Genomic DNA, 24,658 nt, shown 5'->3' on the forward strand with positions numbered 1-24,658 from the left:
AGACATGCCTGGCAGCATTGGGAAACCAGTGAATGACATCACACTATTACCAACACTTGGGAGAGTGGCATCAAAGCTATCCCATACCTCACTGGACCCTCCAGAGAAGGACTGGGGACTGCATGTGAAAAAAAGTGCCTGCTCCTAGAGTGAGTGACAGCCAGTGACTCCCAGATCATTATGCATGAGGGGAACAGAAGAGTTGGAAATAAGACAGACTCTCCCCCTCCTCCTCCTTCCTCCTCCTCCTCCTCCTCTCCCTCCGCCCCCTATCTCCAGGCACACACCTGCCCCTCCTCCCCCTGCACTCCCTAATGCTGGAGGCTGCCCAGCTCTGCTGTTAGACTGGTTTCCAGCAGCAACCTGCACATCACCCATCACCCTTCCCTCCTGGACTCTGCCACCAGCCATGGAGCTCTCCTGTCTCTGACATATGCGGATTGCAGCTCCACAGGGATGTACTGCAGCCGGGAGCCCACCACACAGGCTGCCCCTGGGCACCTGGATGCGGGGCTGTAACAGGTAGCCACCGCCGCCGGCGCTCTGCATTGCTACATTGCTTATTGTCTGCATACTGCTGTCAGCGGGCGCTGCTGTGATTCGGGCTGGCGCTTATGCAGCGCAGGGATTGGGGTGTTGCGCTGGTGGAAGTGGTTTCTGCATCTCCACTACTCACCGGGAAGGTTTGGGAGGCAGGAGCCCGGGCAGCCGGGGGACGCTCAGTGCTTACAGCGGGGAGAAGGCGCTGCCGGGTGTGCGAGCTGGGCACCTGTTACCGGGAGTAGCTGCGCTCAAGGCGCAAGAGAGGAGCAGTGCATCTGGTACCGGGAGGCTGCGCCCTGTATGGCAGATACCTACATGTGGTCAGCTCTGGTTCTCCAGCGGTTGTGGAACTACAAGTCCCAAACTAGACGGGCATGCGGGGACATGTCCCACAATAGCCACGGGATGACCGTGTATTAGAGGGCATCTGTAAGTAATTGTACTGTATCCTCATGTCTGATTTATCTCATTGATATTTACAGTTCCACTGCAACCCCATCCTTATAGCTCCTTAATATTTCCCCTGTTACACTGCATCCCCATCCTTTATAGCTCCTTAATATTTGCCCTGTTACACTGCATCCCCATCCTTATAGCTCCTTAATATTTGCCCTGTTACACTGCATGTCCATCCTTTATAGCTCCTTAATATTTGCCCTGCATCCCCATCCTTTATAGCTCCTTAATATTTGCACTGTTACACTGCATCCCCATCCTTATAGCTCCTTAATATTTGCCCTGTTACACTGCATCCCCATCCTTATAGCTCCTTAATATTTGCCCTGTTACGCTGCATCCCCATCCTTTATAGCTCCTTAATATTTGCCCTGCATCCCCATCCTTTATACAGTAGCTCCTTAATATTTGCCCTTCTACACTGCATGTCCATTCTTTTAGCTCCTTAATATTTGCCCTGTTACACTGCATCCCCATCCTTTATAGCTCCTTAATATTTGCCCTGTTACACTGCATGTCCATCCTTTATAGCTCCTTAATATTTGCCCTGCATCCCCATCCTTTATACAGTAGCTCCTTAATAATTGCCCTGCTACACTGCATCCCCGTCCTTATAGCTCCTTAATATTTGCCCTGTTACACTGCATGTCCATCCTTTATAGCTCCTTAATATTTGCCCTGCATCCCCATCCTTTATAGCTCCTTAATGTTTGCACTGTTACACTGCATCCCCATCCTTATAGCTCCTTAATGTTTGCACTGTTACACTGCATCCCCATCCTTATAGCTCCTTAATATTTGCCCTGTTACACTGCATCCCCATCCTTATAGCTCCTTAATATTTGCCCTGTTACACTGCATCCCCATCCTTATAGCTCCTTAATATTTGCCCTGCATCCCCATCCTTTATACAGTAGCTCCTTAATATTTGCCCTTCTACACTGCATGTCCATTCTTTTAGCTCCTTCATACTTGCCCTGTTCCACTGCATCCCCATCCTTACAATACTTACTACTGGTAAAGGCTAATTCGAACCATAGGTGCACTGTGTGCAGCTATTCTATGCAGATAGATCAGACATGAGACACCCAGTCTAGCCTGGGAAAGCTTGTTATCTAGACAAGTCAAGTGTGTGACCACCAATAGCCCCCCTGCTGGCCCTGGGAGCTTCTTCCCAGCTTTTTGGTTGCTAAGGAGGTTGCACTTCCTGTCTTATCTCATCTAAGGCCAGAAAGTTCATATTGGCTGGCTTGGGAACTGCTCAAAACCTGCCCCATGCACGTGCAATCGTGTTCTGTTGCGATCTCTCCTTATTAACACACGGATTAAGAATCTGAGGATACTCTGTTTTTAGTACTAAGTCAGAATTTTACAAACCCCTATCTCCCCAGCAGCGGAATAAGTCATTTATATATTGCATTTTGGCTTATTTAGTTACATGCAATCTGTTGCGTGACCTACAGGATCATGTGAGAGATATTACTGCATACAGAAACAATTCACTTCTTCACTGCAGATCATTGAAGGCTGTGGCAGCTATTCCTGTATTCCACGGCAACGGTGTAATGAATAACTGGTTTGTAAATAATTCGGAGAGTGAGCCTTTCCTCCTGCCCCCTCCTGTGCCATCACACTTTGGACTAGTTTGTCCTGGCACGCTTTTTGCATTTTGGGTTAGAAAAGCAAATATCTGTATTTATTAAGCGAAGGTCTGCCTGTACTGAGGACGGTAATCTAATTCACTATAATGTTGCCCAGGGTACGTTATAAGGCAGCTTTAGCAATTTTTCTGGCTTGCAAACAGAGAGCTTGTTCATGGCATTTTTAGAATTCAGAAATTCTTGCACAAATTTTTCCAGCTGCAGTGAACGTGTGGATGAATCCACCCTGCCTAAAATTATCCTCTCTCCTGATGTAAATCCTGAATGCATTTCCTCCAGTAATGACTGCTTTCATATTGGCACGGCTGCTATGGGTTGTAAATATCCTGTTGGCATCACAGCGGGGTTGTGTTGGATCCTTTGTATTGTATCTGGTCATTTGTTTGTCATAGATGTTTACATACATTTTATTTGGTGACGCTTTGGGGGAAATTTACTAAGATGGGAGTTTTACTTCACACGGGATGTTGCTATGGGCAACCAATAGATTACTATCTAGTATCTTCTAGAAGGTGCTAAATAAATTAAGTAGATTCTGATTGCGTCCCCATAGCAACATCCCATGTGACATAGAACTCTCATCTTAGCAAATGTCCCCCTTTTTTCTGGTTGGTCTTTCCCTTCTAGAATAAAGTTTTTTTTTTTTTTTAATATCATCACCTTGACAACCCACTTTGATGTTCAACTTGACACTTAAGAGGAATAAATGTCCAATCACTGATCAACACTCTTGCAAATGTAACTTTCCCACCAGGTCTCGCATGGCAAGGCTTTCTGTAATTAACGGTCTACATTTAATTAATAAAACAAAATCATTATACCCTACCCCCCACACCTTCTTCTCAGATGAGTGAAGAGTAGAAAAAGAAACTGTTTTCTCTTTTTTGTCCTAAATAATGGCTTTGTTTTGTTTTTAAGGGCAAGCCGAGGACTTCAGTCGGGCAGCTCTAAGTGGACAAAGGACGTAGCAGACTCCGCACAAAGGAGTTACATCAGATGACACTTAAGCTCTTTATAAATCCCAAAACTGCTTTGTGGCTGTGCACCATAGGTTGACTCTCCTCCAATGCTCACATGGTTGAGAGTATGACGTCACCCGCCAAGGGCTGTGGGAACAGTCCAATAGTGAACACTCAAGTTTTAGACAAAAGTGTCTCAAGAACTCTATCTGATGGCAGCTGTCACAATGGAAAATGCCGTAACAAAGAGGACTCCTCCTGGGGTGACGAGAGTTCCTCAAAGTCACCCAACATCTTCACCAGCCCAAAACAGCTGTCAAGTCCTAACCACGAAAGGCCCCGTTCCGCGATTGCTATGGGAAACTCCTCCACTTGGAATGCCTTGTCCTCCTTGAGAAAGATGGGTTCATTCAAAAAGCTGAAGTCATCAGTTTTGCAGGGTATTCAGGCAAAAGAAAATGCCAATATTTTAAGTGAGCTGGAGAGTGGTGGGCAGAAGCATTTGTCTTCTGAAGGAGGAGTAAGTCTTCAGACTACATGTAGGTTGTCCAGTCCAAGGCTAATGCATGACCATTGTTATGCCACAGATGGGCTGCAGTCTGATGGCTCTGATATTGATGAAACTGATAACTCCTTCTTGAGAAGTACGCATAGATCACGCAGCATTCGACGTGCCTACGGAGCTGGCAGAATTAACTTATTGGATAATGACAAAGGGCGTCTTGCCCAAAGTCCTCTTCGGCTGTCACCCTTTCGACAGGAGCAAAATGTCTGCGAAATCATTGTGAAGGACACGGAAAGCAACAAAATAATTTACAGAAGGAGCAAGAGCACGGACAATCTGAACTTCCTCAAAAAGAGCTCGTTCAAAAGGAAATCTACCTCTAACCTAACGGACGTAAGGTCCAACAGTGAAAAGGAGATCCTCCAAAAAAGTACTGTAAACTCTTCTGCGGACACTGTTCACATCGCTGGGAACCCGGAGAGAAGATCAAAGAGGTGGAGGAGTCCAATCAGGGCAAAGGACTTTGACAGAGTGCTGAAAATCATGAGCAATGTTACAGATGGCAATTGGAAAAGGGACGGTAGCAAGTGCAGCTCTCCCACTAATGAAGAACCCTACCGAAGTAGACCGAACAGCCGCTTGCATGACGATTATTCCAGGAGAGCATCTAGGAGTGCCGACACAGAAAGAAGGAGATATATATCTAGTCCACATTCCCCCTCTCCTGAGACGAACTTGCGACTTAATTCCAGCAGGAGCCACGCGGACAATCTTGAAATTAATGTGCTATCTGCTGACTTCAAAATGTCATCTTCTGAAGGACTTTCCGTTGAAGCGTGCAGCCCCTCTCCTACTAGCAGCAGCTTGAGCCGGTTAGCCAGCGAGGTCTTTTACTCAGACTCCGAAGAGCCTAGACATATTCCTCATTCAGCATCGGATTTAGGAGTACTTGGAACCCCCGTAAGGCCTACTGCTCCCAAGCCACAGAGCCCCAGTGCGGAACTCAACAAATACAATGCCTCCAACCATCATAGCACTTTGTCGTTGAGCTCTATGGAAAGTGACGAAAGGGCTGAATTAGGGGTCATAAAGTTGGACAGGAGTCCACAGTTATTTAAGGATCCTATTAGGCATGCCTATTATGATGATGGGAATGAGGACAGTGGAATCAGCAGCCACTCTCAGCTGAGCCTTAATGTGGTTAATGAAGAAAAGCATGAGGAGGTAAGGACTATTCAATTAATTTTTTTTAGTCCATTTTTGTCTTAAAATGGGTCTTCTGTAGAGGTTAATAGATGTCCTTAGTTAAGCACAGGTAGTCTGTTTGGTGTTTATAGGCCTTAGAACTGTTACATATAAAATAACTTTGCTGATACCTGGGGCAACCAGTCAACCAATTAGATGGCTGTTTTCATAAGTCTCTCTTGCACTGAAGTCATGAAAGCTGATAGCTCTGTGTTAAGTACACACTAGCCGATAAATTCTTCTGATCAGATAATTGGTCTGATCCGAGAGATTGATTATCGGTTGGATTGCACCTGCACATGCTTTCTAGTGTATACTTTCTTCAGATCTCTTCAACCAGATTAAGAGGTCAGATCCCGACCTCCTGATCTGACCGTTGACGGAGCGTTTGAAGCCATTTATCGGTCAACACTCCTGCATACACACTGTACAATTATTGGGCCAATCAGCCAATTATAAGTTGATCCGCCTGATAATGTGTAGTGTGTATCCAGCTTTACTGATGCATGTACTTGCCTGTGCCATCTACTACATGTGTTTGATCTTGGTATCTGTTCAAATTAAAATATACACACTCTAAAGCATTACTAGGAACTGAAGCAAACGCTGATGTAATAACCTTCCAGTGCCTTGTTCATTTTATTATGTAACAAATAAAAGGAGGCACATTTTTTGTGTGGAGTTTGTATATTCTCCCTGTCCTTGTGTGGGTTTCCACTGGGTACTCTATTTTCCTCCCACATTCCAAAAATATACTGGTAGGTTAATTGGCTCCCAACAAAATTAACCCTAGAATGTCTGTGTGTGTGTGCATGTTTATGTGGTAGGGAATATAGATTGTAAGCTCCACTGGGGCAGGGACTGATGTGAATGTTCTACTACACTCTGTAAAGCGCTGCAGAATATGTATGCGCTCTATAAATAACGATTAATAAGTATTGGTAATCCAAAGACCAATTGAATAGATATACAATAACTTCTGTGTCTTCACCGGACAGGTGATGTTGTCTATTCCCTGTAAATTTTTGAAGGAAAAAAAATTATTATTGTTATCCTGTCTCCAATCTGCCTGTATTATTTGTATACCGTCCCATCTGGCACTGTTCATGTACAGTCTTTGCTGTGTTCTGTGGTCTCTGTTGAGCACCAGACAGCAGAAGGTACAGTAGCTTGTCCGTGTACTGTACATTGCTGCGGATGGAGGATAAAACCAACAGTCAGCTTAGTGTGTTGACTTCCTTTCCAGCCAGGAATGAATGATCTGCTTTTCTTGGTATACAAAGGAGTGTGCAAGTTCTTTAGATCCTTATCTAATCTCTTGTAATAGGCTTGTTTCATAGTACGACTGTGTAGGCAAACTGTTCATCCAAATAGTTTCCTGTTAAGTCTTTTTGATGTACTCATTTATACTCCAGCATTCTGGATACAGACATGTTGGTTATTTTTTTGTACAGATCTTAGAAGACAGCTGGTAATTTGTTTGGATTTATTACATCATTTTAGAATGTTAGTTAAGACAACACTGAAAATCCTGTTTAAATGTAAAATCGTCAACATACAGCACTAGCACCCTCTAGTGGATAATTTTGGTAATAGAACAAAGTTTAATGGTATAGTGATAGTTCATATGAACAGGTTCTGGATATTTATTACTTAATTAATCTTTTTTCATTATTAAACATGACTAAGAGAATCTTAAATGCAAGAAAACACATTACAGACAGTTGCAGTAGGATTTAGTGTAGCAGCATCTGACCAAGACCTTCCTATACTGATGCACTTATTGGCAGGGCTGAAGTCCCCCATGGCATTACTGTGCCAGTGCTGCAACGCAAAAAAAGACAGGCGAGAATCCTAATGCAGACATCCTGGGTGAGATTTAATAGGATGAGAGATTTGGTAAGAAATCTCCATTATTATTTTTTTTTTGTGATTTTGCAGTGTAAATGATTGCCGCTTTAAAAAAACTGGAGATTTCTTATCAAATGTCTCACTTTCTGAATCTCTCATCCTATTAAATCCCACACCCTTTTTCTCCAATGTAAGAACATTGTTCAGTCCTGGAGATATTGCTGTGAAAAATGGCAAAAAGCACAAGACGGCAAATTAGGAAACCGCATGTGGCTTTATGGTATTTGTCCTATTAGTAACTTCCATTTATCTGGTCCCAGAATATCCTAAATGTCTCGTACATACTACAGTTTTGTTGGACAACTGCCCTAGCACTTTATTGTCCACAAATCGTCCTATCTAGTTGCACCTTGATTTCCTGGTTAGTGGACCCCATGCACTTTCCTTTTGAACCTCTCCTTCAGGGTGCCCCAGATTTTTGTATCCTGTGACAGATCTAGTGTGATGCAATCCTCTTCAGATTGTGACAAGCCCCACCCACCTGTGATGTGGTAGATCACCCAACTCTCTCAGGTGTCAGGGAAACATTACTGAAATCTAGGGAGTGTTCAGTGAGCAAGTATGATGGGCCCTTAATGAAAACATTCCAGTCTAATTAATAGGAGCTGCTGTGTTGGATGTGGTATAGCACAGGATTCCTACAGTCATTAGCCCAACATTGGAATCCCGACTGCCGGGACTCAGACAACGGGGTAAGCGCAACAAAGCCCCTTGCGGTGTCGCCACACTGGGGGTCATAGACCCCCACATGGGAGAATTGCTGCTGCCCGTCGGGATCCCAACTGTCGGGGTTTTAACAGTTGGGATTCCGACGTTGGTGTAATAACTGTCGGAATCACAACTGACGACCGGCACCTGTTGTGTCTAGCGGAGGCAGAACCACCAACGGATTGAAGGATGGGGGAGGTCACCACTAGCAAGCAAGTGGATGTTCACATGTAACATCCGTTTACTATCCAATCGCAGGCCGAGCGGATGAATTCCGAGTGCGAATGGGTTGTGCGGGCGATCCATTCGCTAGGCGGGGTTTGGTACATTCGCTTTGGCCTGTACACGCGTCCGAACAAAGCAATCTGAATAAGGGCCTATATGTGTGTATGTGTGTATATATGAGATATATAAATGGGCGGTGGAGAGTTGTAGGCAGTGTCCACAACACGGCACTCCAGGATTTAGCAAATAAGAGTTTATTACAACTTTTTGGGAGTAATTGCCCCCATCATCAGGTAACAGACAAGACAGAAAATCACCTCACCTTTAAGGTGGCTTGTCCAACCCGCGGGCCGCATGCGGCCCAGGTCCGCTAGTAATGCGGCCTAATGCAATAAAACCTTCTGGGAATGGGCTTCAATGGGGCATGATGTTTCTTCTGAAGCCCGGTCCCAGCAGTCCTTTGCGGAGGTGCACGGGTGACGTCACTACACACCCGCGCACTGACGTACGGCGCTTACAGGATGGTCAGGCGCCAAAAGGAGTTGGTGGAGGCTGGCACTTAACGTGCAGTCGGCGGCCATAGGGAGACAAGGCGGCATATCTGGCGGCATAAAGACTGGGTCCTGCTGCAGTGCAGAATGTGGAGGGGCGGACGGCGCAGCAAAAATAGTAAGTCAGACTTAATACAGGTCGGGTGGGGTGGCGTGGTTTGGGGGGTGGTGAAGAAGAGGAACTGTGGGGGCATATGTGTCATCTGGCACTGTGGGGGCATATGTGTCATCTGGCACTGTGGGGGCATATGTGTCATCTGGCACTGTGGGGGCATATGTGTCATCTGGCACTGGGGGCATATGTGTCATCTGGCACTGTGGGGGCATATGTGTCACCTGGCACTGTGGGGGCATATGTGTCATATGGCACTGTGGGGGAATGTGTGTCATCTGGCACTGTGGGGGCATGTGTGTCATCTGGCACTGTGGGGGCATGTGTGTCATCTGGCACTGTGGGGGCATGTGTGTCATCTGGCACTGTGGGGGCATGTGTGTCATCTGGCACTGTGGGGGCATGTGTGTCATCTGGCACTGTGGGGGCATGTGTGTCATCTGGCACTGTGGGGGCATGTGTGTCATCTGGCACTGTGGGGGCATGTGTGTCATCTGGCACTGTGGGGGCATGTGTGTCATCTGGCACTGTGGGGGCATGTGTGTCATCTGGCACTGTGGGGGCATGTGTGTCATCTGGCACTGTGTGGGCATGTGTGTCATCTGGCACTGTGGGGGCATGTGTGTCATCTGGCACTGTGGGGGCATGTGTGTCATCTGGCACTGTGGGGGCATGTGTGTCATCTGGCACCCTGTGTCAGAATGTGAATTTTTTACTCATTCCCTGTGTCAGAATGTGTATTTCGGCTTATTCTCTGTGTCGCAATGTGAATTTTGGCTTATTCTCTGTGTCAGAAAGTGAATTTCGGCTTATTCTCTGTGTCAGAAAGAGAATTTCGGCTTATTCCCTGTGTCAGAAAGTGAATTTCGGCTTATTCTCTGTGTCAGAAAGAGAATTTCGGCTTATTCCCTGTGTCAGAATGTGAATTTTTGCTTATTTTCTGTGTCAGAATGTGAATTTCGGCCTATTCTCTGTGTCAGAATGTGAATTTCGGCTTATTCTCTGTGTCAGAATGTGAATTTCGGCCTATTCTCTGTGTCAGAATGTGAATTTCGGCCTATTCTCTGTGTCAGAATGTGAGAAACAATGTCAAACATCTCACTAACTTCATTTCCAATTAAGTTTAATATGTTAACTATGTTTTCTATGTTTTTTTTGGATGATCAGGTATCGTTACTGTTATTTTATTTTATGTGCGGCCCAAACCAAATTTTCATCTTCTAATGTGGCCCAGGGAAGGTGAAAGGTTGGACAGCCCTGCCTTATACCATCGAATCGGTGTCCCTGGCATGGCCTCCATGCATGCTGGGCTTCCGGATGTAATAAACTCGTATCTTGTAAATCCTGGAGTGCCGTGTTGTGGATCCTGCCTACAAGTCTCCACCTTTATATTGTATTGTATTATATTATGTAGGTGCTGTGTCAGCCCGGTACTCCAGAAGTCTTCTGTTGCGTCTGCCACGGGTGCCTTTCAGACGGCAATGGATAGGTAGGGATACTGAAACAAGTGGAGGCACTCCGGTGGTCTTGTAAAAAACAATTTTACTTGTGATACCACACGACGTTTCGGGGCTATAGTCGCCCCGTCTTCAAGGTGTACAATACATTATATTATATTTGTATTATATTATATTTATGGAAAGGATCACAAACATGGGGATTCAGATGAAGATTGAGATGTTCCAGGTTATTTCCATATATAATCATAATTACAGGCAGTAGCATACAGATAACCTCAGCATAGCAGACACTTGAAAGGCTCCAATGATCCCCACAATAGGTACCCCCGGCCTATCGCTTGGGCGGCTAAACCACCATCAAGAGCAAGATCACTCTGCCCTGGAAATCCTTATATCAGGAAATCCCAGGTGCTGCTGATTACATAACTGGATTCTGTCACTGTTTCCAAAACCTGGTCTGGATCCTCTACATTACTTTCATGTGGGGAGATACTATATAAAAAGTTTAATATACAACCATCCCATACTCCTATTATCCCACTAATACTGTACCATGGAAATAAATTGTAAACTGTATCTCTTCTAGCCGTGTTGCTCAAAATAAATACCCATTTATGTAAACAAACTTGCCGGTAATTCTGCTGGTATTATATTAGAAGGAAGTCTCTCCAGGTATTATATTAAAAAAAAAAAGTGACTTATGGGACAATCTGTTGTGATGCTATGTAACAGATGCTTATGAGACGCTGATCGGATGAGGATGTCTCCATCTAGATGGGGAATGAAATCCAGAGTGCCTTTACTATAAAAAGTTAGCTACTTGGTGGCCTTTATCAGGCTGGACTATTCACTAACACAATTATATTTAGAATTCTAATGTGTGGCACAATGTGTAAGGGCCACCATACCTGTGTGGCATAATGTGTAAGGGGCACATTATGCCACACAAGTATAGTGCAAGTTGTGGTCACTACTTTCCCTCAAGACCACATCTCAATTTCAAATATTGGATTTTATACTAATGCTCTTTCTAGAACAGGGCACCAAAATGTCTACTTACAGCTCCGATCTGCTGTGCCAATAGAGTACACAGTGTCTGCTGTTGACCCATTGACACTGCACACCCTGCACCCATTACAGATAGATGTGTGTGTGTGTGTGTGTGTGTGTTTATATAGATGTATAATCTTCCCATTATGATGTGCACATAAGTGCCCTATTTCATCAACAACACACCTTGCCCGCTGTTTACCCTAGAGCAGTGGTTCTCAAACTCGGTCCTCAGGACCCCACACAGTTCACGTTTTCCAGGTCACCCGACAGGTGCACTCATTACTGACTGACAAATTTTAAAAGATCCACAGGTGGAGCTAATTATATCACTTGATTCTGTGAGGAGACCTGCAAAACATGCGCTGTGTGGGGTCCTGAGAACCGATTTGAGAACCTGTGCAATGCAGTGAACTCTAATTAATTAAATTAATTAATTTATTGTATGTGTTTTGGCAAAGATGTTGTCCTCTGCCATATTTGAACTGATACAATGGGAATGGTGTCCAGTCATGGAAATGCAACTACCTCGGTGGCATGGTGATCTGTATTATGCACACTTCTGTCTGGGCTGGGCGTATAGGAAGGAAGTCTTACTGCACATTGACTAATTGCAAAACCTAAGCTGACAATTCTTCCTTCACACATTTGCACAGTGGGTGGATGTGCGATCAGTCACTTCATGCCAGCTGCATGCAGACTCGTACTGGGCACGCTATCACTAGGGCAATTCTAGGCAGTGGAACTGCTGCTAGACCACCCCGGTGACCTGGGTAATGACTGACCAACGTAGGAGCGTTCCCACTCATTTGGTGAGTTGAGATACAATCTACAGGGCATGGTACAATTGTACCTACTTAAAAATGTAAAGTTCATGCCCTTTAAACAGCGGCTTGACAACTTGATTATAAATAACAATAGAGTATCAGTGACACCTCTTACCACCCTCGAAAGAATAGCGAAAATAAGAGTGTTTACCGCCCATTGGGAAAGGTTTACTTGTTACATGGCTCATTCCATTAGGTACAAAATGCTCTGTTGCTGGACTTCCCTGCCAGTGGCAGTTGCAGATGTGAGCCTGCAGCACAGTCCAATATTTGAAAAAGGGGAGCCACACCAAACATCACTGTCCTGGAATCACTGACCGTTGAGGTGACCTTTGAATATTGGACTGTGCTGGAGTCCCACCTCTGTAACTGCCACTGGCAGGGAAGTCCAGCAACATAGCATTTTGTACCTAATGGAATGGGTCATGTTGGAGGGCATGTTGTTATGTATTGACCTTTGATTCATATGCTACCCCTATCCTCTTGCCGTTGCCTAGCACTGCCATATTCTCCTTGACTCGTGATCATGTGACTGTTGTCCTCTGTTATGAGACTTTATAATTGCAGTCTCTATTTAAATTCCTTTCTGTTCAGTCCCAGTGTTGGGAGTACCTACACCTCTTGTTCTGGACCTGCTGCAGGTGCTCTGTGTAGCTGCTGCTATTTTCTGTCTATTGATGTCATTCTTCGCTCCATGAAGTCTTGATTGATTTCGGCTTGAATTGGACAATCCATGTTCCTCCAGTCTGCACTTCTTCTTCTGTCTTCCCCTAGCTAACACCAGTTCCCTGACAAGTCAGCAGAACTTCTGCAGTGAGGCCCAAACCTCATTGTGGGGCACATGCTACACTAATTGGGAGTTCACGTGATCAGGTGTCACCAAAAAAGGCTGAAAAACTTGTGTTGACCTTTTTCGTATCGACTTTCGGCTTAGTGCAGAGTCTACCTAGACATTGTGTGTGAGCTAATCCACACCCGTGCGCAGGTAGTGTGACTTCAAAGTATAATACAGTTATTTATGTGTTTGTTATTTGTTTTTATGTATAGCTCAACAGCACATTCCTACTATGGTTATCTTCATTGTGTTTACAATGACGGAACAGGCTGAGCTTTGTAATGAACACTAGAGGGTGCCGGTTATCATCTATCACTTTACTGCTGGATAAGTTAGTTCATGTGTGGAGATGATTGGATATAACACCTCATCCAATAAACTAGACAAGAAGCTGCTGGCTCATTTCACACTTTAAACAGTATGACAACAATGGCTTCTCCCGTAGAGTCTACTATGAGGAAAACCAAATGTCGGTCTTCTCGTGTTGCATTAGAGAGAACGTCGTCATTTTATTGACCGTAATTGATGCATTTAGTTATTGGTGCCATTGTTTAACCCTTTGAGTGCCAAGTGGATTTGTCAAAGCAGGTGTGAAAATTGGCAAGAAAACCTTTTTTTGTTAATCATAATGACCTGTAACTTTTACCTCTTTTTATAGGAAATATAACCTATTTTTACACAACCTTTTTTTAAATTGATATAACAATTGTGAGCGACGCCGGCATTTTTTTGCGGATATTTTGCACATCTATCACAGAGATGTTGGCGCTCGAAGGGTTAATAACCGATCATGTCCATGTTTCAGTGAACTTTTCTGTTACCTCCTGCCCATACGCGTGTGTTTAGCAGCATTACAAGGGGAGCTACATGTGTATTAGCCTAGACCAATCAGGCCCGGCCTGAGGTGATTATGCTAGGTACCCATTGGTCAATATATCAATTAACGATATTGGCGAGTGTGTGGAGCAGAAGGGTAAAAGCTCGCTTGATCTTTATTTTCAGTATGAATACAGACCATGGAAGCCAAGCCCCATGATCCTCCTGAATTTTTTGGCTTTTAACCCTTTGAGTGTCAACATATCCGCTAAAATGCCAACATCACTGACCGACATGTAGATCGCTAAGTTCGCTCAGCATACAGCGCTGTACATCGATGTGTCAGCGCTGTATGCTGAGCGATCTCTCAGGGCCAGTGCTCTCTGATGAGAACATTGGCCCTGACCGGGGTATAGCGATGCGTTCCGCTATGGCCCCTACACACAGTGTGTACTGGCATTTTCTAAGCGATCCAGTTAGATCGCTTCAAAAATAACCTGAAATCGCCCTATGTAGGCCCTTTTACACCAATATGAGTGCCTGTTGTTATCAGGTATGGCGCCCTGTGTTTCTTATATGGATATCCGCTACAAACAGTAACATGAGGTCAGTGAGGCAACATTGCTGGGAAATAACATTTGCATTGAGCAGTAGCTGATGAAATGCAGAAATGGCAGGATGAGAGGATATTTTCATTTACACATCAGTGTATTTTAGGAGGATGTACTAGAAGTTGAGCAGAAGAGTGCTTCCCTTTTTATCAGAGATTTTCACTTCTGTTAAAGCTTCATTAACCCCGAAATACAGGTCACCCTCTATAAAAGCGCCACTAATGACTATTCTGCATACTGTATTTATTGAATGTCTATTTAGTGAAGATTTATCTAATTGGTTGGTGCTTGCTGTCCAATCAGCTGCCATCATTTTATAGGCTGTACTAGAAACTGATTGGGTAGTATGATCGGCTTCTGTGTATATATGTGATCGGGAATATAGTGTCGATCGTATCCTTCTGACAGTACTGATGCAGTAAGAAGCCCATGGGCTTTTATAGGGTAACGCCACACCCTGGGGCAAATGTATTAAGCCTGGTAAAGTGATAGGCGATAACGCACCAGCCAATCATGGATATGTTTGTGAAATGATAGTTAGGAGTTGATTGGCTGTTGTGTTTATCACCTATTGCTTTATTAGGCTTAATACATAGGCCATACTCAGGGGGGTATTCAGTCCCGGTTTTCGACTGTTGGTCAGGCGGGAATCAATGTCAATGATTTATGGCAAAACGGCCGGACCTGTTTTAAAGTCGGGTCAATTGTGACGAGATGCTGTCGGAAACGACAGCATTGAATAGGTGCCCACCGCTATACCCCCCTATGTGTAAAAAAAGATGGATCCTGGGCTTATTTGTTACCGCCCATCCCAACAATTAACATTTTAAAATTTCAGCCCCCCCCCCCCTCTTTAATAAATAGAATTCATACTGTTTGTTCCACAGAGAAATATAATAACAGAATCTATAGGTTACAATTGAAACTGTTAGTGGTTAATAGTGCATTTGTTAGACCGCATTATTTCTCATTGCGGTTTAAATTGTCTTGTGTTTGCTGGGTTAATCCGAAGGAAAAATCAAACTGATGTCCAATAACATTAGTGCTGAGTGATTAGTCTAGCCTGTCCATGACCTTGGAAAAAATAGGCTACACTAGGACAGCTAGTAGAACGCCTATATGCTGCACTATGTAATTCAGGTACCAGATCATTTGTAAATAATGTTACACTTCTATATCTAATCTATTAAGTGCTCAGTGTATTGACGCATTGACACAGTTATATAATGAGAAATGTTATATTAGGGGTCAGATTTCAGACCACACTGCAGCCATAGGAAACCGTAACCTATTTTTACACAGAAGTTACTGCTTCGTTTTCTCTGTATTATTAAGTGGGATCAGAATACACATATTCGCCTCCAAGTAAAAAAGAAATCCCTGTTTAGTGGGTGACAGCAAATAACTTTCACCATTTCCACATCACCCAGGTAACCTGGCAGGAGACACACCAGCTGTCATGTGTTCCAGAGCACAATGGTGATGCATTTTAAATGGTGACCATTTTGCCATGTAACTCTGAAACAAAGCAACCAATTACAATATTTTTCTGCAACTCTACAAAGACCTTTACTGATATGTTGTATAATGTTCCCTGCTCAGACAATGGCATCACAGAAATAGCACTCAGAAAATGTGCCTATCTATCTATCTATAAAATCATACTGCAGAACAGACTGTGGTGGCTGTAGAGGTGGGACTGCAGCGCAGTGCAAAATACACACCAACTGCCAGTGAGTTCCAATCAGTGATTTTGGGGTTTCAGTTGGTGTAGCTCCCCTATTTGAATTTTGGATTGTGCTGCAACCCCACCTCCACAGCCCCCAATGGAAAGAGTATTGCAGCTTGATTGTTCTTTAAATAAAACCCATTGTTCTCCAAACATTGTAAATGTGTGTTGATATGCGCATGCATCTGAGTGCTGTGATAGTCTAGCTTCAGCAGCCTATAAGCGGTTTAAACTCAGGGACCAGTTGTGGGCAGCAACAGTTGTGCAGTTACACGAAAACCCTGTCTTGCGGATGTTTTGTGGGGATCTCTCTGCATTGTACGCTGTTTCTTTGTAAGCTGATTCTGAGATCTGTAAGGCTACCGGTGGGCATCTTGGCAAGAGACTGTGGCGGCAGCATTTGCATGTCTTACATTCAAACAGTACAAATGTAATCAAAATCGCTTTGAATCTAGCTCACCAAAAGCAATCACAGGGAATGCAGAAGTGCTGCCTTTCTTGTGTCTGACATTGCGTAATACTGACGTTGAGAAATATACTGGGACACGGGTGTTGTAACAGTTACATTCTTTGTATACGTTTATTTTCGTAGAATTATTAAACAGCACTTTTTTTCTGAAGTAGCCTAGCAATCGGGTTCCTGAAAACAGGCCGCTTGCTGCAATTATTTACATCCTAAACCGTGGGAGAACCTGAGCCCAGGTACCGTAGCCTTTAGTAATACAGGGAATGGGGGGTCTCTGTCACCTTCCAGCCGCCTGCTTCTCCCCTGCAGCCGGGACAGCTCAGCGTGGCTGTCCCTGGCGCCTCCCCCCTGCAACCGGAAGGACGTCCGGCTGCGTTGCTAGGGGGACGAAGGGCTTGCCTTCCGGGGTCCAGGAGGACCTGTAAGAAGGTAAGCCCAAGAGAGGGGGGGTCGGCGAGGCGGTGGGGTTGCGGCAGAGGAGGCGAAAAGAAACACATAGGCTTCTATAGGGTATCGCCACCCAAAGGTGGCGATACCCTGCTCGCCGAAATCGGTGCGGCCGGGTAATTGTACATGGGAAAATGCGGTAAAACAGGGGTTTTACTGCATTTTCCCCTTAGTACATCCCGCCCTATGTCTTTTTCCTTGGCTTTGCAATTCGTTACCTGTCAGTGTGGTGTTTGCTGGGGTTCAGATGCTTATTTTTGTATTCTATCAGGTTTTATCCTGTCCTGCCGCAATGCAGCATGGGGCATCTGGTCGGATCCGAAGAGACTGCATAGTGCCAAAACCTGTGGTGAGAGTCGGCACTATTGCCCAACTGTCCCGGAATGTTGGAAGAGCCTCTGATCACTGCCGATTGGCTCTGAAAAATTGGAGATGGCCATCCACCATTGATAGTTTTGCCATTGATGGTGGAAAGCCAACAGTTTTCACCATGATAGTACAGTGCCCCCTGATAGAGGTGTAATGTCGTGCCAGTTGCCTTGCGGCAAAATAGATGGTGGCGCCCCACCCTGCACACCGGCTTACACATTACTCATTGACAAATGTGCAGTAGAGCAAAGAGGAAGTAATGTGATCACAATGGGGTGGGGACAGGGGCAGCACATGTAGTATGATTTATAATGTGCCCCGTAACAGCTGGCACTTTAAGGGAAATGGGAGGAGTTACTCAACTGCTCACCAATGGCTTTTGTTTGATTTTTTCCCCTTAATTCCGGGACACGGTGCCTAGCTCGGCTCCCAGACGCACTTGTAAAATCTTCTAGTTCTGATTGGTTGAGAGCCCTGCGTGTTCTAGAACAGGAATGATCATCGGTGAGTGAAACCATCACTGATGATCCTAATGATGTCCATCGTGCAAATAGTGCCTGTAGGTAAGTCCATAGCTCTGTAGTTGGTTCCAGGAGCTATGGGCACAAGTCCAAACACCAGTCTTAAGTTTGCGATTATGCTTTGATAATCGCCCGCCTTCAAACCACGGTGTAAAAGCATGTTCTAGTAAGAAATGAAGGTATCTTCAACTTGATTTTGCCAAGCTATTCCTTGTAGAACATATAATGATGTAGCTAAATCTGTGTTTAAAGCTCTCATGTGGACAGGTATGTAACTAGTTAACCACAATGCTCAGCTGCTCTGTGACAGGTACAAAGTCCACCTGCAAACACAATGAGCCAATAACTAGGAGCTGAGAACTCTGCTTTGTTGTGAGACGTTGTCCTGTGGCATTACCCACCATTAAATGGTCAGAGGCCGGGATGCCGACATTTGGGAGTCTGTTTTTTCAGTGTGTTTGTGGGACCCCATTGCCAGTTGCTGATAAAAAGGTAATTGACCTGGTGCCCCTCTACAACTTTGCTGTCCTGCAAAAGTGGTAACTTTTTATTAGATCTTGGTTTTCTGTGTGTTTGTGGGTTATTTTTGGTGGTGTTTTTTTTTTTTTATCCTGAGTAATATTAAGACCTTCAGCAGGGGAATATTTTTTGTTTCTGACCGTTCTATTAGTTTATATTTCTGCTGCAATGTTTTTGCATTTTGTCAGTACCGTGTCATTGAGTTTAAATAAAGCTTTTGTTGCATATTGTTTTTTTCTAGTAGGGATAGAACACAAAAAAGAATCTTGATGTGTGCAGTTGTTTATTACAGCTTGTTTACTACTACGCCATCCTTTATAAATGAGTGTTGTTGTTGTTGTTTTTTTCCAAGCGGGAAGGTGCATTGGGCATGTTTATGCAGTTTACTCTATTGAAAGAAGCTCATTTTATTGAACGATAGTAGGAATTGTATCTGCTAGGATTATCTTCTGTCTGGAAGGCTTTGCCTTTCTCAACAGCTTGACCCAGTTATGCATATTGGTAGTTTTCACTAGTGTATACCCTGGGGCATTATTTCTTGTTATTTTTTAAGTGGACCCTTCTATGAGTATTTTTTTTATTTATTAGTTGTGTTTAATGGACTTAACATTCACCAGGTCCCCTCATTTGCCTTGTTCAACTTTTAAAAAAGGTTCCAACCGATGACTCGCAGACAAAATCTCCAGCTCAGGATGAAGAAAAGGCTGAATCTCAAAAAGTGGCATCCCGGAAATGGGCGTGTGGAAAAAGCCGCTGTCGGCCAAGGCCCGTTTCAGACTATGGTCAGATGGCCATCCGCAGTTTCTCTATCCCAGAGGACTCTGTGCCCATGGATTGCCAAGGCACTGGTGGTGGGAAGTGTAATTTCCCTTCACGATCATTTAGTGAGGAGGCAAAGGGTCGCCAACCTAGCGTGGAGTTTCAAAGCAACTGTAAGAGAAGACCCATTTCTGTGATAGGTGGGGTCAACTTTTATGGGACAAGCGAGGATGAAGGTGGAGATCTGGTTCAACAAGTAAGACTTGAAGCATGACCTCTACCAAATCGATGGCCATCAGATTCTTCTTTCCTCTTGAATGGCCCTCTCTAACATTGATCTTCTTCTGATCATTTCCGTCCTCTCACAATACAACCTGCATGCTGTTAAACCTTCTCAAGTTTCTCGTCTTTCCTGACTAATTTTTTTTATTTTTATTATTCCTAATAATGATCTTATAAATTAAATATGATCAAAAGACGATCTGGTACGGTACATTGATTTTGGGCTGGTGATAATCTGCATGAATTAATGTTACAAGTAATTTGTACTAATCCTTTAATAAACTTGACTTGCTATTACCCTGAGAAATGTATATGTAGTATTTGAAATGAAATTACGTGAAATCATATTGATGACTATTTTTCCCACCAGGTGTGTAAGGGGTTTTGTATATTAAGCTTTGTATTTTTTTTACTGTGTTGTGTGTTATACTGTACATATATAATGATGGACTCAGGGTGTAAAAGCTAGTGACCTAAGTTTTTGTTTTGGGCTCAGTCAACTGCCATGATGTTGGGTTCTAGCGCGTTTGCCTATATTTCCGATATTTACAATGAAAGAACACGTCTTTAATGCATATAAAAATACAAAAATTAACTATTGTAGCAGTTGAGAATTTTTTTTTTTGTTACATCATTAAATTATCATTTGTTAATTGTGTTTTTTTTTTTTTTTAAAGGGAAGATTTATAAAAGCTTTGAGAGTGTACCATCCAGTTCTAATTGGTTGGTACCATCTCTCCTACTTTCATACTGGAAATGGACTTGCATCCACTAATCCAGTGGGGCCCACCCCGTACCCAGTTTTTCAATGTTTACCCTCCTGAGTTCCGCTTTGGCAGCAACGCTTCAGAAATCACCATGAAAATGGTACTGTGCCCATTTTTTCCAGTGTTTCACACAGGTGTTCCATTTTCCTGGAGAAGTGTGCAGTATACTCTGAGACCACTGAGGGTTTCCTAGTGACCAGAGTCTACAGCGCTGCTCACTATAGAGGAGGAGGATTAGGTAGAATATCTACACGGGCCTCCTCATCTCGAGTAGTGCCCCTACTTACATTATAACTGTTTTATAGATTTGAAAAATTTGCTAGGAAACTTTTTGAATATAGTTACTGTAATGTAATATACATAAATAGAATTCTGTTTAGTCGCAGAATTATGCTAAATGTGCCGGCCGAGCAATTCAAGCATTTCTCCACTTGGCCTTGCAGAGCCGCTGGCACCGACATTACGGTTTGATGTGCCATCATTTTAACAGGCTGCTAACTAGTTTGGCATAGTGTAAGCTTGACAATATTGTCTTCGTATAGTATGGAACTGGCCTTTACTTTAGTTCTATGCTGTATATTTTATAGTTGTTCCCAAACTTTTTTGAATCACGGCACCCTAGAGTATTAGAATTTTTTTCACGTCACCTCGAGTACAAAACTTTCTTATTGAAAAATGTAGGGGTTTTTATGTTACCCTCACGGTGCCCATACTGGGTGCGATGGTGGCATGTGTTTTTTTTTTTTTTTTTTTTTAAGCTTTTAGTTCAAAACGCACCAAATGTGGTTCAAATTGCCCCATGCAGGGATGGACAGGACTCACTTCTCTTTGTTCACATAGTTTATCATTTTCAGCGACCACCACTGGTTTTGCCTATCGCAATGACCATAAATAATTTGCATTAGTCCTGGACCACCAACACAAGGCACCCTAGGGTGTCACGGAACACAGTTTGGTAACCATTGGTTTAAGGTTTTGTAATTGTCAAGAGTCTCCTCACAAATATATATTTTAGCGTAGGCTCAGAGAAGAGTTGTGTATTTCTCCATCTGTTATTGTTTGCATTAATGAATTATGCTCTCTGTGTCCTATTTGTAGCCGATTCCACGGCCTCCGGTTCCCTCGCACAAGGTGCCGCCATACAAAGCAGTCTCTGCTCGCCTGCGACCATATGCCTTCTCGCAGAGCACACCTATTGGCCTGGATAGAGTTGGACGCAAGAAGACCATAAGGATTTCTAACAGTAAGTTCCTAAAACTTTTTGTGTCACAAAATTCATCCACCCAAAGCTGTTTTGTTTTTTTATGGGGCTCAGTAAATGCAATGTTCTAAGCCTCCACATGTGCCCTAATCTGGCAAATAAACGTGGTTTCCAGAATGTTAGTTAGAAAAGTGATTGCAGGTTGGAATATCTCATAGCCTTGGATGATTCCTGCCGGATTGAAATAAAAGTGCATGTAACCGAAGTATGACTTGTGCATTTACCGTTGTCTTTGCGAACTCCCCCAAAATAGTAATCATGATAAAAAAAAATTTGAGATGTGCATGCAAAGATCTCCATTGTGTCCAGACTTAGAACCAGACTCTATGCAGGGTGTTTTGAGAGCTTTGGTGCATTTTGGTGTTTACATTTTTGTAGAATAATCTGTATAATTGAGTCGCCCTTGCTGGAACAAACGGGAAATAAAGTTAACATTTATATTGCTGCATCCAGTACAGTAATTTATCAAAAATCTCTTGGCACTACAGCAGATTTGATAAGAGCTTGTTCCGGTGAAGGGTGTATAGTTTGTGGTGCCTTGCTCACTGCGCAGAGAACCTGGCATATACTTACTACGTATATACAGTATGTAGAAGAATTGGTAGATTCGGTGTTCTCTGTAAGCTTACAAGCAGGACCCTCTTACCATTTTGACTCTGTAACTACCAAGTTTGTTTTTTCTCCATTTCTAATTGTAAAGCACAACGGAACTTGCTGCGCTGTATAAGAAACTGTTATTAAATAAATAAACTGTTCTTTTGGTGCAGTGGTTTGTGGGTATGGAGAAAAGAAAATACATGTCTATAGAATATATCTATATGTAATAGCATTATAGCAATCCTCCAACAATCTTTATGTACACCATATGATGAAGAGCAGGGGTGGCCAAATCGGTCCTCAAGATCTACCAATGGTCCACGTTTTCAAAATCCCCCAGATGGTGCACAGATGTAGTCATTACTAACTGTCACATTTTCAAACCTGCTGCATCCATTCCTACTATGGATCCACAGGTTGCCTGAAACACATGAACTGGTGTTAGATCTTGAGGACAGGTTTGGCCACCCCTGAGGTAGAAAATTGCACCAATGTTTTGCCAGTGGTTGTGGTTTGCAACTTTGTCTCCTGGTATTCCAGCTGCTGTAGTCCTTAATGTGTATATGAATTAAAATGGGAGGGAAAAAAAAACATTCTCTAAGGGCTTGAAGCCACTCCTTGCCTTTTGCACAGCCCGGTGCAGTCTATATAAGCCAGGGCTGTCTGTCTCTTCTCCGGGCATGGGGGTAGCAGCAGTCCCCTCCTAAAAGTGTTGATGCGCTCTACTGTAAAGAATGGCTAATCCAGATAAGGATTTTTTGTCAAACATGTCCGCTTTGGACATTAATATGGAATCTCTATGTCCTTCTGTGCCTTTATTATGAGTTATAGGGAAGCCCTCTTGATTGTAGGAGGGGAATTATGTACTGTTGATTCTACACCCTTATTAATAAGTAATGTATCAGTCAGTAAATTTGTCACTAATGAATATTTATTGGAGTCAATAAAATTTGATGCCATGTAAAAAAAAAAAAAAAGAATTGCTTGATAAAACAGGAAATGCCCAACACCGATATAACAATTTATTATAGATAATAAAAAGTTAAAAATAACGAATGTACAAATATACAAATGGTGAATTGGGATAAAATCTTCCGATTTAGGTGTAACGTGTCTGGTGCCGGACGCGGTCCCGACAGTCAGGATCCCGACAGACATTTACCTGACGTCGGGATCCCGACTTTCAAAACACCGACAGCCGGATGCCCGACGGCCACCCGCTATTTTCCCTCGTGGGGGTATACGACCCCCATAGAGGGAGAATAGAATAGGTGGCTCACCATAGAGGGAGAATAGAATAGGTGGCTCGCGTAGCGAGCCACCGTGCCCACAGCGTGGCGAGCGCAGCGAACCCGCAAGGGGCTTTGTTGCGATCACCGGGCAGTCGGGATCCCGACGTCAGGCTAATGACTGTCGGGATCCCGACTGTCGGAACCCTATACCACACCCAATGTGTCTCGCAGGTGAGTTTCCTTCCTACCTACTTCGCATGGACCGCCTTTATGCCTCACGCGCATAGTCTAGGCCAGAGGTTCCGAAACACGGTCCTCAAGGCACCTCAATGGCCCAGGTTTTAAGTATACCCATGCTTGGCCACAGGTGACTCAATACTACCTCAGTCAATTTGATTTACCATCTGTGCTGAACCAGGCATATACTTAATACCTGGACCGTTTGGGTGCATTGATGACCGTGTTTGGGAACCTCTGTTGTGGCTGACAGATCCTATTGGGAATAATGGGGGCTGCTGTCTTCAGTGTGTGTGTGTTTGCCCAGCGCACGAGAGCTCTGACCATTTATTAATCCTGATTTCATCGTTTATACGGCTGTACTGTTTTACACTTATCCAGTCAGCTAAAATTGCTTTTCAACCAAGCTGAAGTGAGTTGCACCTTGTCTTTCTGTGCTGTGTGTCCCAAAACGCATCCCATTTCTTTCTGGGCAGACTCGCTGACATTCTTACTGCAAATCTCCACATCCCTGTACAGTGTATGGAAGTGACCCTGCAGGCAGCCATTTTGTGGACTACTATATCAATATACAAAATGCAGCCTATCAATTCACTAGAAATTAGTGACCGAGGCGCATGAGACCTATATACTGTACATCAAATCTATGTAAAGTAAATGGACTTATCACAGTCATTTATCTTGGCATGACAGAACTATGATTCATTATTACATAAGAATTCTGCTTCTGTTGCTTAGATTACATTGATCTATATATACATTGGGTTCTGGAACGTGCCGCTTGGGATATTTGCAGATCTAAAATGGAATAAAGTGCTGCACTTCCTTGTATATATATTGCTGAGTAATTGTCGTCCTAGTTTGATTGGTGTTTAAAATCGTTGTCACGTCAGACTTGTGACTTTCTCTTTGTGACACAAATATATTTGTCTGAATACTGTAGGTGTGTACAGGTGGCAGTGGGGTATGCCGTGAGTCCATGTACAGATCAGTACTC

General features: G+C 43.7%; 1 protein-coding gene across 5 annotated transcripts in view; it reads left to right on the forward strand.

Moving 5' to 3' along the window:
• Positions 1-265: 265 nt before the first annotated feature.
• The window catches only part of SPATA13 (spermatogenesis associated 13), a 65,250-nt gene continuing 40,857 nt past the window's right edge, over positions 266-24,658 (forward strand). The window contains exons 1-4 of one of the 5 annotated variants that reach the window (XM_083169906.1): positions 266-522; positions 3,579-5,348; positions 19,179-19,541; positions 21,433-21,577. In XM_083169906.1, the coding sequence (XP_083026032.1) occupies positions 3,735-5,348; positions 19,179-19,541; positions 21,433-21,577 (2,122 nt within the window). In that variant the 5' untranslated portion in view covers positions 266-522; positions 3,579-3,734. Of the gene's footprint in view, positions 523-543; positions 973-3,578; positions 5,349-18,347; positions 18,500-19,178; positions 19,542-21,432; positions 21,578-24,658 lie in introns of those variants that run through there. The other 4 variants (XM_083169903.1, XM_083169905.1, XM_083169907.1 and 1 more) reach the window with 4 other exon arrangements.

Source organism: Crinia signifera, chromosome 2 (assembly GCF_055691185.1).
Source record: "Crinia signifera chromosome 2, ASM5569118v1, whole genome shotgun sequence".
Taxonomy (NCBI): domain Eukaryota; kingdom Metazoa; phylum Chordata; class Amphibia; order Anura; family Myobatrachidae; genus Crinia; species Crinia signifera.